This window comes from Engraulis encrasicolus, chromosome 11, assembly GCF_034702125.1.
Source record: "Engraulis encrasicolus isolate BLACKSEA-1 chromosome 11, IST_EnEncr_1.0, whole genome shotgun sequence".
NCBI lineage: Eukaryota > Metazoa > Chordata > Actinopteri > Clupeiformes > Engraulidae > Engraulis > Engraulis encrasicolus.
The window spans coordinates 27,420,610-27,437,217 of NC_085867.1; the positions used below are offsets into that span (position 1 = coordinate 27,420,610).

The 16,608-nt window shown below is 44.3% G+C and overlaps 1 protein-coding gene and 1 long non-coding RNA gene across 2 annotated transcripts; one reads left to right on the plus strand and one right to left on the minus strand.

Moving 5' to 3' along the window:
* Nucleotides 1-187: 187 nt before the first annotated feature.
* Nucleotides 188-16,407, plus strand: pcyox1 (prenylcysteine oxidase 1). The gene is made up of 9 exons (XM_063211281.1): nucleotides 188-671; nucleotides 1,197-1,347; nucleotides 10,736-10,942; nucleotides 11,663-11,837; nucleotides 12,321-12,532; nucleotides 13,734-13,886; nucleotides 14,318-14,592; nucleotides 15,267-15,359; nucleotides 15,749-16,407. Exons 2-9 carry the CDS (start codon nucleotides 1,236-1,238, stop codon nucleotides 16,049-16,051), a joined length of 1,530 nt encoding a protein of 509 aa, XP_063067351.1. The 5' UTR covers nucleotides 188-671; nucleotides 1,197-1,235; the 3' UTR covers nucleotides 16,052-16,407.
* LOC134458898 (uncharacterized) lies at nucleotides 3,279-7,365 on the minus strand. Its single transcript, XR_010036691.1, has 6 exons — nucleotides 7,261-7,365; nucleotides 6,122-6,169; nucleotides 5,868-5,926; nucleotides 5,304-5,439; nucleotides 4,904-5,083; nucleotides 3,279-4,600 (listed from the first exon to the last, which is right to left on the minus strand). It is a non-coding gene; the product is annotated as an uncharacterized LOC134458898 (long non-coding RNA).
* Nucleotides 16,408-16,608: the final 201 nt, after the last annotated feature.

The following is a 16,608-nucleotide window of genomic DNA, read 5'->3' on the forward strand; positions in this document are numbered from 1 at the left end:
AATAAAAGACTGTAGAAAGAAAACTACCTAACTGGGACTTAAAACTCTATTTAAAGATATGAAAACATTTCGAATACAATAATTAATAACAAAAATGTTCAATAGATACACTGTTGAAATAGTAAAGACATATAGGCTTACATTGATTACACCAACTTTTAGTTTGATACAAAGCGGGAACTTTCACTTTAACAGATCCCTGTGAAACTTTAGCTCACAAATTGTATATATTGGTCTATTTATAATGCAAATATCTAAATTGCACCAATATTTATTTAAGCTGACGTAATGGGCTGAATCAATCTCGGCCTTACTTTGGCTGGTTCATTCAATTTGCTTATTACGAGAAGTAGGCCTACTCCCATTCGATAGGCGGCGATAAAATGTGTTTTGACAATACCTCGCACGACCACCAGTCCAGACGCCAGTGTATTTTTTTCCGGAATGGTGACTGACAGTCGGAGTAACCTTGTTGTGTTTTACTCTTTACTGGAGATTAAACTATAGTTGCACTTGCTGGTTTCGATACTTTGGGAAGCTATTGAACTCCAACTGGGTCCAGCTAGATAGATTTGGTGTCAGCAAGTTGATTCATTCTCTGTTAGCCAAGATGTCAAAGTTCCAAGACAGTGGAAGTTAGTTGACAGACAAGAAACTAGCTTCTGAAATAGGTAAGTGTCTTAAAACACGTTATAAATGTGTAAAGGTAACGTTACATGGAATATGTTATTGATGTTGCGTAGTATACAATCATCATCAGTCACTAGTTTGAATCGTAAAAGAAAGCTTAATCCGAGATGATGAATGCTGTCTACGAAATAATCTTTAAAAAGTTACATCTTCACTTTGTTGTCAATATGTAGGCTACATGTGGGTCGATGTGTTGTTATGTTAAGCGTGTGAGCGGGATACTTGCAGCCTAGCCTACGGTATGCATGTCAGAGGTACTTAACTTGCAGCCCTCTTGATTGTAGGAGTAAAGTTCACGCCAGTTTCCTGAGGCGCACCCTGCCCTATTCCTTCTGTAGTAGCCTGGTAGTAAGGACAGACGTTTGAAAACGCATTGCAAGTTGCTGCTATTACTACTATGTTATATGTGCTGTGTTACTGTGTTACTTACACACTACTTATCTTACTCTCTTATACTGTCACTTCTGTATAGTCATTGTTTATGTGTTTGTTTTTTCTCCTTCTAGGTGTAATTTATTTAAAGCATTTTTAGAAGTCAACCAACTATGTTTCACCTGAATCTTCCACTTCGCACGCTTGTGATCTTGGGGTTATGTCAGTTTGGCCGGCGAGGTTTGGCCTCAGCCCCTGAGCTCAGAGAGCAACCCAAGAAGATAGGTGAGCAGCAACAGCATCTGACATGTCGCTGTATTGAAGTGAAGCAGGTTTATTTTGCATAAGCAAATACACCAAATATCCACATATAATACTGTATGTGTTCTTGATGTTGGAGGGAGGAGCACTGCAGTAGTCATCACAAATCATCAAAATAGGGAAATTAATGGTTTATGTTTTAGTTATGTTTTGTGGCTGATGAATATCATTCAAATGAGGGAATGCGGCACAAAGTAGAACGTCTGTAGGCTATAGTAATTCAAAAGAAACGCCAATTAGTTCTGCTTCTTAGTCACTATACAGGTTGGAGTTGTCATCCCTCATCCACGGTATACAAAGGCTCCTCCACTAGTCCATTTCCACTAGAGAAAGATGGCCTACTCCTCCAACCTTATTTGTGCTGCTGGTCTTGCCCATGGAGGGTGGCAAAGTAAAGGCGGTAGCACAGCACCTTACTTCTCGGTTACAACCGTATCACGCGCCAGTCGTAAAGTGTTCACGGAAAAAATGTGGGAAATTCTGGGTGAAATTCTGGGGGAAATTCTAGGCAGAATGTACAAGGACGTGGTGAATTCACGATATTGCCCGTGTTTCGTGGTTGATTTACGGTTTCAGTCTCGTGGTTGATTTACGATATGTTATTATTTTCCAGGGAAACGTTTCACTAAACATTCCAATGATATACTGTCAACATATTATGTGAGAAAGAGAGATAAAGAACACGTTTTTATCACAATATGTATTTTAATTTTTCTTCCCGCATCTTGCACATTGTACTGACTCCTGTTGCTATAAACAAATTTCGCATAGCAACGAATCACGTCGTCAAAACGCTTTTCAACATCACGTTGACATTGATTAAACATCGGGCTTCTTTCCAGGACACCCGGACAAATAGTAATAATAATAATAATAAAAAACCTTATGGCACCGTTGTTCACTTGGATAATAAACCTTATGGCACCGTTGTTCACTTGGTAAGACATGATATAGTTAGAAATGTCTTAAACAATGTAAAACCGCAGCATCATAGGCCTATTCCCGACTTTTAAAAGTGTCAACCACGGGCTATAGCCTATGCAGGATTTTTTTTTGCAAGGAGATCAGCTTAGAAATAGCTATTGATAGCAACGAATCACGTCGTCAAAACGCTTTTCAACATCACGTTGACATTGATTAAACATCGGGCTTCTTTCCAGGACACCCGGACAAATAGTAATAATAATAATAATAAAAAACCTTATGGCACCGTTGTTCACTTGGATAAAAAACCTTATGGCACCGTTGTTCACTTGGTAAGACATGATATAGTTAGAAATGTCTTAAACAATGTAAAACCGCAGCATCATAGGCCTATTCCCGACTTTTAAAAGTGTCAACCACGGGCTATAGCCTATGCAGGATTTTTTTTTGCAAGGAGATCAGCTTAGAAATAGCTATTGATGATAAGAAATGTGTGAAATACTTTTGAATAGCAAAAGCTGTTTGTTTATTGGAGAGAAAAACTCCCATGTCCAAGGTTTAGGAGTGACCACACTATTTATTTACCAAATACCTGCCTGCCTGTCTATGCCCAGCTTGCAAAAAAATAATTCAAAGGCCATGAGAAAACATGGATTTATTTAGCAGCAAGGTGGTCAGCTTAGATATAGCTGATATTGATGAGAAATGTTTGAGATACTTTTGAAAAGCAGTAGGCTAGGCTGTTTACTGGAGAGAGAAAAAGATTTCTTGTTCAAATACTCCCATGTCTGTCTAGTTTCGAAGTGGCCACACTATTTACTTACCTTTACCTGGCCTTTTAAGATGCTCAGCTTCCAACAATTAATTCAAAGGCCATCAGACAACTTGGAAAAGTAAGCCTACTATTCATAACCAGTGTTTCTTTGTACAAGTAGACTATATATTGTTGAAAGAATTGAATCAGACAGGAATGAAATGTAACAATTTATTTTTAAGCTTGCATTCAAAACAGTCACCTCACATTCATAGTGGAATAGCAGTAGAACAGCACTCAACTACCACAGTTAGAGCAGCACTCATTTGTCTGATGTGTAGATAGCTGTGGAATTAAAGTTTCTACCAATCTACAACATAACAGACATTGCAATGCATTACACACACACTATCAAATGCACACCCACAAAACTGTACACAGGCAGATGGAATACATGATATACATGCAACATATCCGTAAAGAGATGCAGATTATTGCCTACAGCTGAATGCATAAAGACACTAAAAGGACAAAAAACAGTCAAGTGTACTTGGTCAAAAACTTATGGAACAGGGTTAGCATAAAAGTTTGAAATGTGTTTGAACAATGTCTCCAATTTGCAGTTAAACTAAACATAAAAATAAGACACTGACAAAAATCTCTCACAGACACACAAAGCGGAGTAAACTAATTCTTTCTCTGCCACATTCACTCACACAAGCAGTGAAAAATACAGACTGATTCATACAATAAATAGATTAACAGACACACACACACACACACACGCAGACACACACACACACTGTGCAATAAGAAGATTAACATACTAATTGACAAAAAATGCACAAACGCACACATGAGCGCAGCGCGCTTGCACACAAACACAGCAGCAGGAGTACAATCAGTGGTTATGCAGGTGATGTGAAGCAGCGCAGATGACGTATACAAGGTGCAATGACTAAAATCTAAGTGGCATGGTGAAAGAAGAGTTGGGATGGTGTCCTTGAATTATTAATGTGGTTTTCTTCAGTGCGTGGAAAAATCTGATGGCTTGTGGAAAGAAGCTGTTTCCCTGTGTGCTTGTGCGTCACCGCATGCTGTGGTAGCGCTTCCCTGATGGTAGAAGGGAGAACAGTCAGTGTGGTGGGTGAGGTGTGTCTTTGATGATGTTCATTGCCCTCTTGGAACAATGTGACGTGTACAGGTCCTGAATGGCTGGTAGGGGTGATCTTATGATCTTTTCTGCCGTCCTCAACACCCTCTGTAGCGCCTTGTAGTCTTCAGCTAGGTGGCTGCTGGCTGCTGATGAGGATGCTCTCAAAGGCACCCCTGTAGAAAGTGGCGAGTGCAGATGTGGGGAGGTCGGCTCTTCTCATCCTTCGCAGGAAGTGGAGTAGTGTCTGCACCTTTTGGATATGGTGGAGTCACGTTGTGCAGTTGGCTGAGGAGGAGAGGCACAGTGGTTGGTGCTGGGTTGATCAGGTTCAGATCCAAAGTTGCTGGTGTCGTCAGCGCTCCCTCTGAAAACTGTCTCTGTGTCTGTAAAAAAAGAGGCATGTTAATGCTGGGAATGAGACAAAAACAACAACCCCTTATCTCCCTAGAGAAAGACATGAGCATGTAGGCCTATATATGCTTGTGCAAAAGCCCACACACACAGCTACTGTCTTACAGCACACACACACACAGACAGACAGTTTGGCGTGCGCACACACAGATTGACAGTTTGGCGCGCGCGCACACACAAACACACACACACAGAGAATATGGTATGGCGCGCGCGCGCACACACACACACCCCTTTGCCTGGGGTCAAGTGTGTCTTTTAGAGGTTGGCCTTACCTGCACATGTGTGAAGAGCAGGAAGATGCGAGGTTGAGGATGGACAGGCAGGACACAAGGTTGTCCTCGTGAGGCATGGAGCCGCCCTGGTCCTGATGCTGGTTGTCCATCACCATCATCATGTGGCTCATCAGACCCATTATGGGCACATCAATGCTGAACAGAAACGACTGCTTTCATCTGCACGCATGCATTCAGACACACACACAAAAGAGAGATACATAGAATATACCAAATCAAAATCACATCCATCATGACCTGGTGCTCTCTCTCTCTCTCTCTCTCTCTCTCTCTCTCTCTCTCTCTCTCTCTCTCTCTCTCTCTCTCTCTCTCTCTCACACACACTCCTCTTCCCCAACCTTTGCCTTAAGTGAATGGATTTTTTTTTTAAATGCCTTACCTGCACATGTGTGAAGGGCAAGAAGGCAGGTTGAGGATGGAGCTGCCAGTCAGGGGGTCCGGAGCTGTCCTGGTCCATCACCATCATGTAGATCATCAACCCAATTACGACTCTGAGAAGGAAGAATCTCTTACACCTGTGTGCACACACACACACACACACACACACACACACACACACACACACACACACACACACACACACACACACACAACAGGAAAGATTAGGTTATATGGCACATTCAAAATCAGCCCCATCACTTTAATGACAAACACAAGACACGTCTGTCCTGTACTGGGGTCACCACTGTGCACCTGTGGCCTACTGTACATCCTGTCTGTCTGTGTGCACCCCTAACTAAAGACAGACACACACTACCACTCTCTTGGCTGTATGACAGACACACACACGCACATGCCTTTCCATCTTTTGCCTTAAGTCAATGGTGTGCTTTTTTTGCAAGATATGCAAAACACAGCAGCACAGGAAGAAATGACTGTATGAAATATGTGTTGGTCCAGTGTAGGACAAAGCACCCAGTTTTAGGTTCAGTGATTTACTTACCACTGTGTGCAAAATGTTAGTGGTGACATCAACCCTCCTTCTGAAAACTGCCTCTGTATCTGTCAGAAAAAAATAATAATGTTAAATGACACCATAGGATACCCTTAACCAAAGGCAGACAGACATACACTGCCACTGTCTTGGTTCTATGACACACACACACACACACACACACACACACACACACACACACAGAATTCCATCTTTTGCCTTGAGTCAATGTTTTCTGTTTTTTTTTTTGCAATTGGCCTTACCTTCTGCTCGAGAGGCATGGTGCTGTCTTGGTCCTGATGCTGATTGGTCTTCACCATAGAAAATAGAAAAGATCAAAAGGTGTGACTTGACAGATTCCACACACACACACACACACACACACACACACACACACACACAAACACACACACACACAAGCGCGCACACTCACACACACACGCGAGAGATACAGGGTTTATGATACATAAAAAGCCCACCTACATACTGAACATAGTTGTCTGCAATTTCCATGTCTACCTCCATCACTCTGGCCACCATATTCCCAAGCCTGTTAAGATATTTGTCTGTGTACCTCCAGACTCTGTGTTGGGGCCACCACTGTGCAAATGTGGCCTACTGTACACCCTCTGTTTGTTTTTGTGTGCACTATTGAAGCTTTGAATATCATTGCATCTGTATGATGATTACACAGGCTGCTATTCTATTCACCTTGTCATGGAGAAACACTAATGACAGTTCAGTTCACACAGACATGCACAACACACCACAGGAAGAAATCGTTGTTTACAACATACGTATTGGCCCAGTGTGTAACTTGTATGGGGTAAATACAACATATTTCATGATCGTATCGTGGTAAAACAAGCAATCAAACCTCCGACTGTCATCATAACAGTCTTAGAATATTTCAAACGAGTAGCAAACCTAGCTAGCCCCTCGTAGTGATTAATAAGAGGTATTTGCTTAATGGCTTCGTGACGAACATCATCAATAATGTAAAGCAAGCAATCACAACATCTGCGTATCGTTGCAAAGACTTGTCAACACGTTTAGCTTTACAAAGATTTGTTAAAACGAGTGGAAGCAAGCCCTTAGTGTAATTGCTATTGCCATTGCCTTCGTGTAGCTTTCAAAAGAAGAAATGTTCAACACCCTTGTCATGTTAACATCTTACCTACACGTTGTCTGCCCATAACTTAGTACTGTACAGTGTGACAAATAAACACAACGTCTGAAATAAACAGAAAATTACGAAGTGAGTTCCGTTAGCTTGAAGCTAAAATATTAGCCAGATGAGCTAGTTGGTTGTCCCGAGGTGGTTAAATGTTTGCTCTCCGACTGAAAGTCAAGTTGTAAAGCAAACGAGATGTATATTTAAGCATTTACATCGAAAGCTTACCGTCAATTGAGTGATAGCTGCAGTAAAATCCATCCAGTACTTTTGAAAAGTCCCGCTTGTGTTGTCGTTTCGTCGGCCCGTAACTGACGCGGAGTGCCACTGAAATCTCTGTCGCAACTCGAACAGTGATTGGTCAATTCTCTGTAGCTGCCTGGCAAATCTCTGTCGCAAAACGAACAGTGATTGGTCAATTCTCTGTAGCTCAAACTCGACTGACAGGCTGCAGGCCATAACCACGTAGTTACTGTACCCTGTACAAGGCGGATGAGAATTCCGGTGCATATCACAAAAGCTGCCGTTCCCTGGTTCTGGTTCTGTCGCGGCCGTCCCCGCCCCTGTGCAAAAATGCCAACGCAAATGCCAACGCATGCATATCGTAAATCAACCACGTAGTTTTCAATGCATATCGTAAATCAACCACGAGACTGAAACCGTAAATCAACCACGAAACACGGGCAATATCGTGAATTCACCACGTCCTTGTACATTCTGCCTAGAATTTCCCCCAGAATTTCCCCCAGAATTTCCCACATTTTTTTCGTGAAGACTTTACGACTGGCGCGAGATAGGGCTCCTCGGTTACAACTTCATGAGCCATTGGAACAATATGGGAAACAGAATTTTACGCTTCAAAAAACAACTAATTGATGCTTTTCAAGGCACACTGGTTAATATTTGCCTTTCCCTCAAGACAGGAAGCTTTTTATCAGTCAACATACATTTTGACAACAGTACAGTATTTCACACTGTGATGGAGTGCCCATGACAAGGGTTGTTGGTGCACTCTGCATGACTCTTTGGTGTGGCACTCAGAGCCCCAGTTTCATACGCCTGACAGTCTGGGTTCGAGTCCCGGCAGGGCAACTCCACTCCCCTTCGCTATACACACACAAATTACAAAACGCTGTGACCTAATGATTTGGGAGTTGGTCATGGGATCAGATGGTTGCAGGTTCAAATCCCATCCCAGTAGGAGGAAGGTGTGTGGTCTTCTTCATCTTTGGCTGAATTGACCATGTCACCATCCTCACATTAGCCTTGGTCTCATTAGCCGCGCTTCAGCGGCCCAGGGCCGCCCGGGGCTCAGGAGAGTGGCCGGCTCGGAGCTGCCGGCCCGGGCCATTTTTTGCCTGATCGGACTCATAGCCGACCCCAGGCACATTCAGGTACACGCCTTGTTTGTGAAACGTCAGTCGGGCACAGCCCACTTTCGCCCCAAATCACAGAAGGACAACAACAGAACAACGACAAAGAAGGAGAATAAAATGGAGCAAACTCTGCTGGAGCAGGTCGCCGTTTGGCTCGTAGCCTACGGACAAAGACGACAAGAACTGCAAAGAAAATGGCTTGCCTTTCAAGAACAGTTTTATTACATGGCAAAGTTGTCGATTCAGAAGCTGTATGGGACGCAGCGCATGTTAAGAAGACAAAGACGCATGAAAATACGAGCAGCTCGACAACTGAGAGTGAACAGAAGGAGACGTGCGAACATGCCCAGTTAATCCCCCCAATCGCGCACAGAAGCATGAGCCCCGGACATAGCGAGACATGAATGTGCAGGTAATTGAATAAGTTACCATGTGAAAGGAGACCAAATCCCTGAGACATAGCACCTTCATCAGTTGCTATAGAAAATTATGAGCCCCGGACATAGCGACACACCCCCTCGTTGCGGCGTGCCACCTGTCTATTCATTCATGTTATTTCCATCCATTTGACATTAAAGCCCTTGTGTAAATTTCAAACTGTGTTTGGCGATCAGTCTGAAACGTGCGATATAGCCTACCAGACCTTCGGCGATAATAGCGCAAAAGCTAAATAAGCCGACATAAATGTCATGTGTGAGTATTTGTGAGACACTTTTTATTGGTGTCCAGTGGAAAGCATGCCAAATCACGATAATGGCACAAGAGTTGGCGGCTAAAAGCAGAAAAAAGCCGACATGACTTAGCTATGACATCCCAAGTTTAAGTGTAGTGGTGCCCATGATCCGATAACAACAAAAAAGTTATGTTGACTAAATAACTTTAAAAACACAAACAGAAGTGCCAAGGTTGCATCTTATGAAATTATGCCATAAGAAAGCCAAACACCCCAAACTAATGCTTAACCATAATTTGCCCAGAATTTAGCGATAAGTCCCCCATGCAGCCACATTTTTACACAGAGGTTGACCCCGCCTCCGAGCCTCGGCGGTGCTTGCTGGCCCATCGAATTCGACGGGCCAGGGAAATCGGCCCTTAGCACAGACCTGTATTAACCTAGACTGGCAATGGGCGGTTCTAGCCAGTGGCAGCTTTTCGGATTGACCGGGCGCAGCCATCTTTGCCTTTTTCGCGCCCTGTGGGCTCCTCCCACAGACGTAGCCACGCCTAGTGGAGACTATCGCAGCTGTGTGCCATAGGAATGCATACGATTTCAAACGGTGATTACAACGTTATCAAAGTGGGTTTCAATCATTTTTTGTAAGATTTTGACAAGTCGTAACGTCTAAATTCTCACTCAAATAATGAAATAACCCTCACTACCTCCAAACGTTTTATTAGAGAGCCTGAAGCTGAGCGGTCTTGCCAGATAGGGCGGTTTCCCGCCCAATCGGGGCCGTTGAGGAAGGCGGTCTGTGGGTAAAAATGGACGAACATAATCAGTGTTATCTGGCAACCCCGAAGCCGACTGTTTTCGTTGCCGCTTATGCAGGTTTGTGGATATTTGTGACACTGAATCGGCCATGCTTACGTGTGTAAAGCTTATTTTATGTACTTAACTCAGATGTAATGACAACTGTGTACATTGGTATGTATATTTCTTAAATAAGCCGTACGTTTTCAGTGAAGCTACCGGTAACTGTGCAATTATTAATACCACCCCCCCCCCCAGGACGCTGAAGGTAACCTAGCAACAACACGGCACAGCACATTGCAGCTGTGAAAATAACTAGCCACTTGAGAGCGAGACTTTTCTAGAACATGAATTTATAGTACAGCTATTGTTCTAAAGACGTTACACATGGCCTGGTCCAACTTAACTAGTGAACCAGTGTTGCAAAAAAAATCTTTTTAAAAAAAACCCATCGATGCATGACGTCATTACGTAATTACGGGAGTCTCCACCAAGATGGCGGACTACGATTCTGAGGCTCTGAGAAATCCGAAAATTTCGAGGGGCATTGCCAGTCTAGGTTAATACAGGTCTGTGGCCCTTAGCCCCACAACCTGGCCCGGCGGCCATCTTTAGCACCTAGCCCCCTTTTGATGAGATCACCGTCAGCCCCCTTTTGTCCGGGCCAGCCCGGGGCTGGCCCTGCAATGAGACCAAGGCTATTGCTGCAGGGACTGTACTCAGTTCCCTGAACCTAAATCACTGTACGTAACTTTGGATAAGCACATCTGTCTGCTAAGTGTAATATAAACTAACATACAGTAATGCTATCATGCAGCCATATACTGTATAATGATGTTATCATGTTGTCCTGCAGCGATAGTCGGTGCCGGGATCGGAGGCACGGCAACAGCCTACTTCCTGCGTCAGGAGTTCGGCGATGGCGTGAAGATCGACATCTTCGAGGCCGGCACCGTAGGGGGTCGCCTGGCCACGGAGACGGTTGCCGGGGCGGAATATGAGACGGGCGGCGCCATCATCCACCCGCTCAACCTGCACATGAAGCACTTTGTGGATAAGTTGGGTGAGTCATTCCGTGTCAATTCAACCATAGGGACGCAACCTGCGACGCAAATTTTGTGCCAGATAATCCTTCATATGTTGGAAGGTGTATGTAATGTATTTGATGAGCAATGGTCAATTATTTCAGCCAAATTATGACTACCTCTTAAGATTTAGCCAATTATAGTACAAGAGGGATGATATCGTAAAATTGAAGCTTAATTCATTCTGATGCATTTTGATGTACTGGTAAGGATGAAGGAGGAAACATGAACATCTACAGCAAAATAGATATGAGGAAGTGCTTCCAGTACTAGTATACTAATCTAGTATCCCTTACTGGGTAAGGAAGAAGGCTGCTGGGTGAAGTTGATGGCACGACAGCAAAACGTTTTAATAAGACATGCTGAATGGCATGCATAGACATGTTTTGGTTTATGTTGAAAAACCTTTTGTGTTTGCACAAATACCTCTGCTAGTGTAGCTGAACACAGAGAGTACACGTCACACACTGACGATTAAGAGGCTTTCAATCACATGATGTGTAGGTATAACTGACATTTGTATATACATATAACAAAGAAGACATTCTATTCTATTCTAATATTTGCTATTCTATGGTATTCTACTCCATGTGAATTCTATCCTATTCTGTTCTGTACTCTGTTTTACTCTATTCTTCTCTACATGCTGGTGTTGGAAATCATGGTTGGCCTTTCCCTTGATGCTGTGTGTATTTCAGGGCTGAGCCCACGTAAGGATGTGCCCTCTAAGATGGCCATCTTCGACGGAAAGGAGCTGATGTTCGAGGAGAGCGATTGGTTCATCGTGAACATCCTCAAGATGATCTGGAGATATGGGTTCAACTTCCTGCGCATGTACATGTGGGTGGAGGGCGTTCTGGACAAGTTCATGAGGTGAGTCAGTCGCTGAGATCAGGAAGTGCCCCCCCAATGACCCGCAAGCAGAAGTCAGTTTGCAGTCATCTCAGACTTCCATGTTGTTGGGCTTGTCTGCTTGTGTCAGTCTGATTACTGTATGTATGTACATACTTAAAGTGGCCACCTTCTAAACAGCATTCATTTTCTCTCTCTCTTTAATACTCCCTTTTCCTCTGTTACTTCTATATACGATTAACTTTCAACTCATTCAGCTGTACTGTTCACCCTGTTTCTCCAATATGCTGTCCATCTTCAACAGACACAGCCTGACCGTTTTTGACAGTTTGTGGAAACAAATTTTATTTTCTTGGACAATAAAAGGTATCCATCTGTCTTTCTTACTTTCTCTCCCCCCTTCCCTCCCTCTGCCTCTCTTATCCCCCTCTCTCTCTCTCTCTCTCTCTCTCTCTCTCTCTCTCTCTCTCTCTCTCTCCCTTTTTACTCCGCTTCTCACCACAGGATCTACCAGTATCAGCAGTTTGGCTACGCCTTCTCCAGTGTTGATAGGCTGCTGCACGCGATGGGCGGGGACGCCTTCCTCACCATGGCCAATCAGACTCTGGAGGAGGCCATGATGGGGGAGGGCTTCTCTCAGAGTTTCCTGAATGACATCGTGGCCCCGGTGGCTCGCGTCAACTACGGCCAGAGTGTCCGCATCAACGCCTTCGTAGGTAAGGAGGTCGCACTGCCCAATGTACCAGTTGTTGGCACCTCATATCAACATAAAGCCTCTGCAACTGCACTTGTTGTCCTGTATATCTCCTGTGCACTTTGTATTTGCTTGTGATGTGGCTTGATTATGTCCTCTTTTGAAAGTCGCTTTGGTCAAAAGCGTCTGCCAAATGCAATGTAATGTAATGTAATGTAATGTAATGTAATGTAAAGCCCATATTCAAAAAGCCCATCGGGGAAACTGCCATAGTTACTGTGACACAGAAAACACTGCACACAACGATAGTGCATTTATGTCTCACCAAATGAGGGAGGAGCATTGTGGTGGGGCGGTACAGTGCTCAGGGGTACCATGCTCAGGGTCATGGAGGAGGATGTGAGAGAACACCGGTCAATTAGTCCTCCTGCTAGGGCTGCACAATTAATCGAAAAACAATCAAAATCGTGATAACATAGTGAAATCGAACTCATGATTTTAATCGTGATTTAATCGTGGCAATAGTGACCTACTTTTGAGAGCGTCCTTGAAGCCAGAACATACTGACAGGCTGGTGTTTCTGGCCAGAAATCTGTCCACCTAAGTTTCATGCTATTGCCTTTTACATGTTTATTACAATTCATTTTATTTTGCTCATCCCGTATATAATTAATTCTTGGTTATATTTCATGTTATAATTTTTTTTTAAATTCAGCAAAAATCAATAATCGTGATTAATAATCGTGATTTCAATTTTGACCCAAATAATCATGATGGTTATCATTTTTTCCATAATCATGCAGCCATACCTCCTGCTAACCTGTCGAGTCGGGAATCGAACCAGTAACCATTCGGCTTTAAGCCTGACACCCTAACCATTTACCCATGACTGCACATCATGTCCAGTTTTGCAAAATTCCACATTGCCTCCACACATCTCCAACCTTCTGGCTAACTTGCAATGACTTGGCATATTAATTTCCTTAACCCCTTAGCGCAGCACTATGGCTCTCTGTAATGTCATAGCAATGTTGTTATGATGTAGTTAAGCATTTTCAGCATGGCAATAGGGTCGCCGTCGACCCCTGCTGCAGTAAGAGGTTACTTATCTTAATTCCCATACTTGACACCTCAGTTTCCCCCTAGGGATCTATAAAGTAACTCTACTCTACTTTTAATACAGTACGATATGTAACCACCTCCCTCTTCCTCCTGTTTGGCAGGTGCAGTGTCTCTGGCGGGGGCGGATGCTGGGCTGTGGGCGGTGGATGGAGGCAATAAGAGGGTGTGCTCCGGCCTCCTCTACAACAGCAAAGCTGAACTCATACAGGCGCGCGTCAATGCCATCGCTCTCAAACACAGACCCTCCAAGACAGGTACACGGATGCACAGATGCTTGTACACACATACACATACACATATGTAGACTCTCCAACACGGGTAAAGACACACACACACACACACACAGACACTCAAAACAGATCCTCCAAGATGGATATACTGTATGCACACATACACAGACCCTCCAAGACAGGTACAAACACACACTCGAACACAGACAGGTACAGGCACAAGTACAGACAGACATTCATACCAAGATGGTGCACAAACAGAGTGAAGTAGAATTGAGCCGAATGTTAATTTTTAAATTAAATTGTAGTCATAGACTTTTTTTTTTCTATTTGCACCATCATTGGATTTTGTAACAAACTAAAGAGATGTTTTAATAGTGTAAGAAGGCGTATTCCGAAGAAGGCGTATTTCGAAGAAGGCTCACACTTCTTGTTCTGCCGTTCTCGTTTCCCAGGCAACTCTGTCAACCTGTACGAGGTCAACTACGTCAGCCAATCAGGCTCTGCGCACTCCCTTTATGACATCGTCATCTTGGCCACGCCCCTGCACCAGGGTCTATCGGACGTGTCGTTCGTGGGCTTCTCCCCGCCCCTGCCGTCCCAGTTCCCGGGCCGCTACCACCAGACGGTGACCACGCTGGTGCACGGCCTCCTCAACGTCTCGTTCCTGGGCAGCAGTGCCGACCCTGCCTCCTTCCTGTACTCAGACATCCTGACCACCGAGCACAAGGTACAAGCTTTCTTTTATTCCAATACAGTGATGGGCAACTTGGATTCAGAAGCTACACTCCACTGCCACATATTCCAAATGATCTGGTTTCACCTGTCCAATTCAAATAGGTGATTGCCTGATTGGTGCGCAGGTGTTCTGGAATATGTGGCACTGGATTGTAGCTTCTGAATCCAGGTTGTCCATCCCTGTTCCAATGTTTGTTAATCTTTTCAATTTATGTTGTTAACAAAGGTACCTGTCGGGTAATGCTATGTATGTACAATACAGGGCCGCAAAAGGTGTGCACTTTCAGTACGCCCTGTATATCTCTATGATGGCACTTAATGACTGTACTGTGTTTGGTTTTTTTTGGCGTCAGCAGTTGTGTTATGATCCAGCTTTGTGTATGTCCAAGATGAATTTCCCATGAGACCTAGAATAAACAATTCTTCAATCTTGAATGGGCAGCAGTGGCCTAATGATAAAGGAGATGGTCGAGGGTTGTTAGTTCGAATCCCACCCTTCCACTCCTCACCTCACTCTCTGGCTGAGGTGCCCTTGAGTAAGGCACCTAATCCCACACTGCTGCAGGGACTGTAACTAATACCCTGTACTTAAAATCACTTTGGAAAAAAAGCGTCAGCTAAGTGTCATGTAATAATAATAATAATCTTGAATCTTGAATCTTGCAGCAGCTGGCGATCAACAGCCTGAGCTCTCTGGACCCTGTCAGCATACCTGAGGGGTACAAGCGCCCACCCGCCTCGCACCCTGGCGTCTGGAAGGTCTGTTACTGTTGCTGTTATTTATTGTCTAATAATTGGTCTTGCTATGATATTGTTTTATGCCCATTTTATTGTCTCATTGTGATATTGTTTCATGGTTTTCTTGGAATATTGTCCTGCCCTACTTTTGTTTGATTCATTTGGAATGTTATATCAAAGGTTCTTAATTCTTAATTGCTTTGCTTTTACCCTCACACTTTCATTGTTCAGTGTCCCTGGGCTGTCTTGAAAGTCACTTTAACGTAACATTTATTTAAATCAAATTGAATGTATTAATTCATTTATTAATCATTTCTATTTATTTGAATAAAATGTATTTAAATATGTTCATACATTTGTTTAAATAAATTAAATTGAATTAAAATTCATTATTATATATATTTTTGTAGGTCTTTTCACCGCAGCCTCTGACCCCCGAGCAGCTGGACGGCATGTTTCTTCGCCGCGACGGCGTGTGGGAGAAGCGTTGGCTGGCGTACCCGGCGTACCGCCCGCCCCACCGCGGCACGCCGCCCTTCCAGCTGGCCGAGCGCCTCTACTACCTGAGCGGAGTGGAGTGGGCCGCCAGCGCCATGGAGATGAGTGCCATCTCCGCACGCAACCTGGCGCTGCTGGCACACCACCGCTGGCACCACGACACCAGCAAAGTGGACCAGGAGGACCTCCACACTCGCCTGCGGGGGGAGCTGTAGAGACGCGCAAGAGCGGTGCAGACATATACAGTATACTGCCGCTGTAGAGACCGGCAGTATACTGTATCGCTGGCACCAGCACGCCAGCAAGGTGGACCAGGAGGATTTACACCTCCACCTGCAGGGGGAGCTGTAGAGACGCGCAGGAGCGGTGCAGACATACAGTATACTGCAGCTCTAGACATCCAGGAAGGATAGACTTGCAGTATACTGTATGTACCGCTGACACCGGGACGCCAGCAGGAGGATTTACACACCCTCTTCCTGCAGGGGGAGCTGTAGAGACACGCAGCGTAGAGACAGAGTATACTGAAGCTGTAGAGCAGCGGTTCTCTAACTTTTTTTTTTCTCTTTTTTTTTTTAACAAGCACCCCCTTGACCTCATCATAAGCCTTAGCTGTGGACTGATGGAGCAGGTACCACAGGGTGGTGGTGCCACTGGTGGGGTGGGGGTGGGAGGTTGGGGATTGTATGGCTATGAGCCATAGCCCAAAGGGACAACAGGAGGTTTGGCAGAGACAGGGGGTGGGGGGAGGTCTGTGGAGCCCAGCAAGGTT

Excerpts from the sequence above, each read along its gene's own strand:
- pcyox1 (XM_063211281.1), top strand. The coding sequence starts at position 1,236 with ATGTTTCACCTGAATCTTCCACTTCGCACGCTTGTGATCTTGGGGTTA. Across the intron at positions 12,533-13,733 it reads CCGCATCAACGCCTTCGTAG|GTGCAGTGTCTCTGGCGGGG; the intron begins GTAAGGAGGTCG and ends CCTGTTTGGCAG. Across the intron at positions 15,360-15,748 it reads CGCACCCTGGCGTCTGGAAG|GTCTTTTCACCGCAGCCTCT; the intron begins GTCTGTTACTGT and ends ATATTTTTGTAG.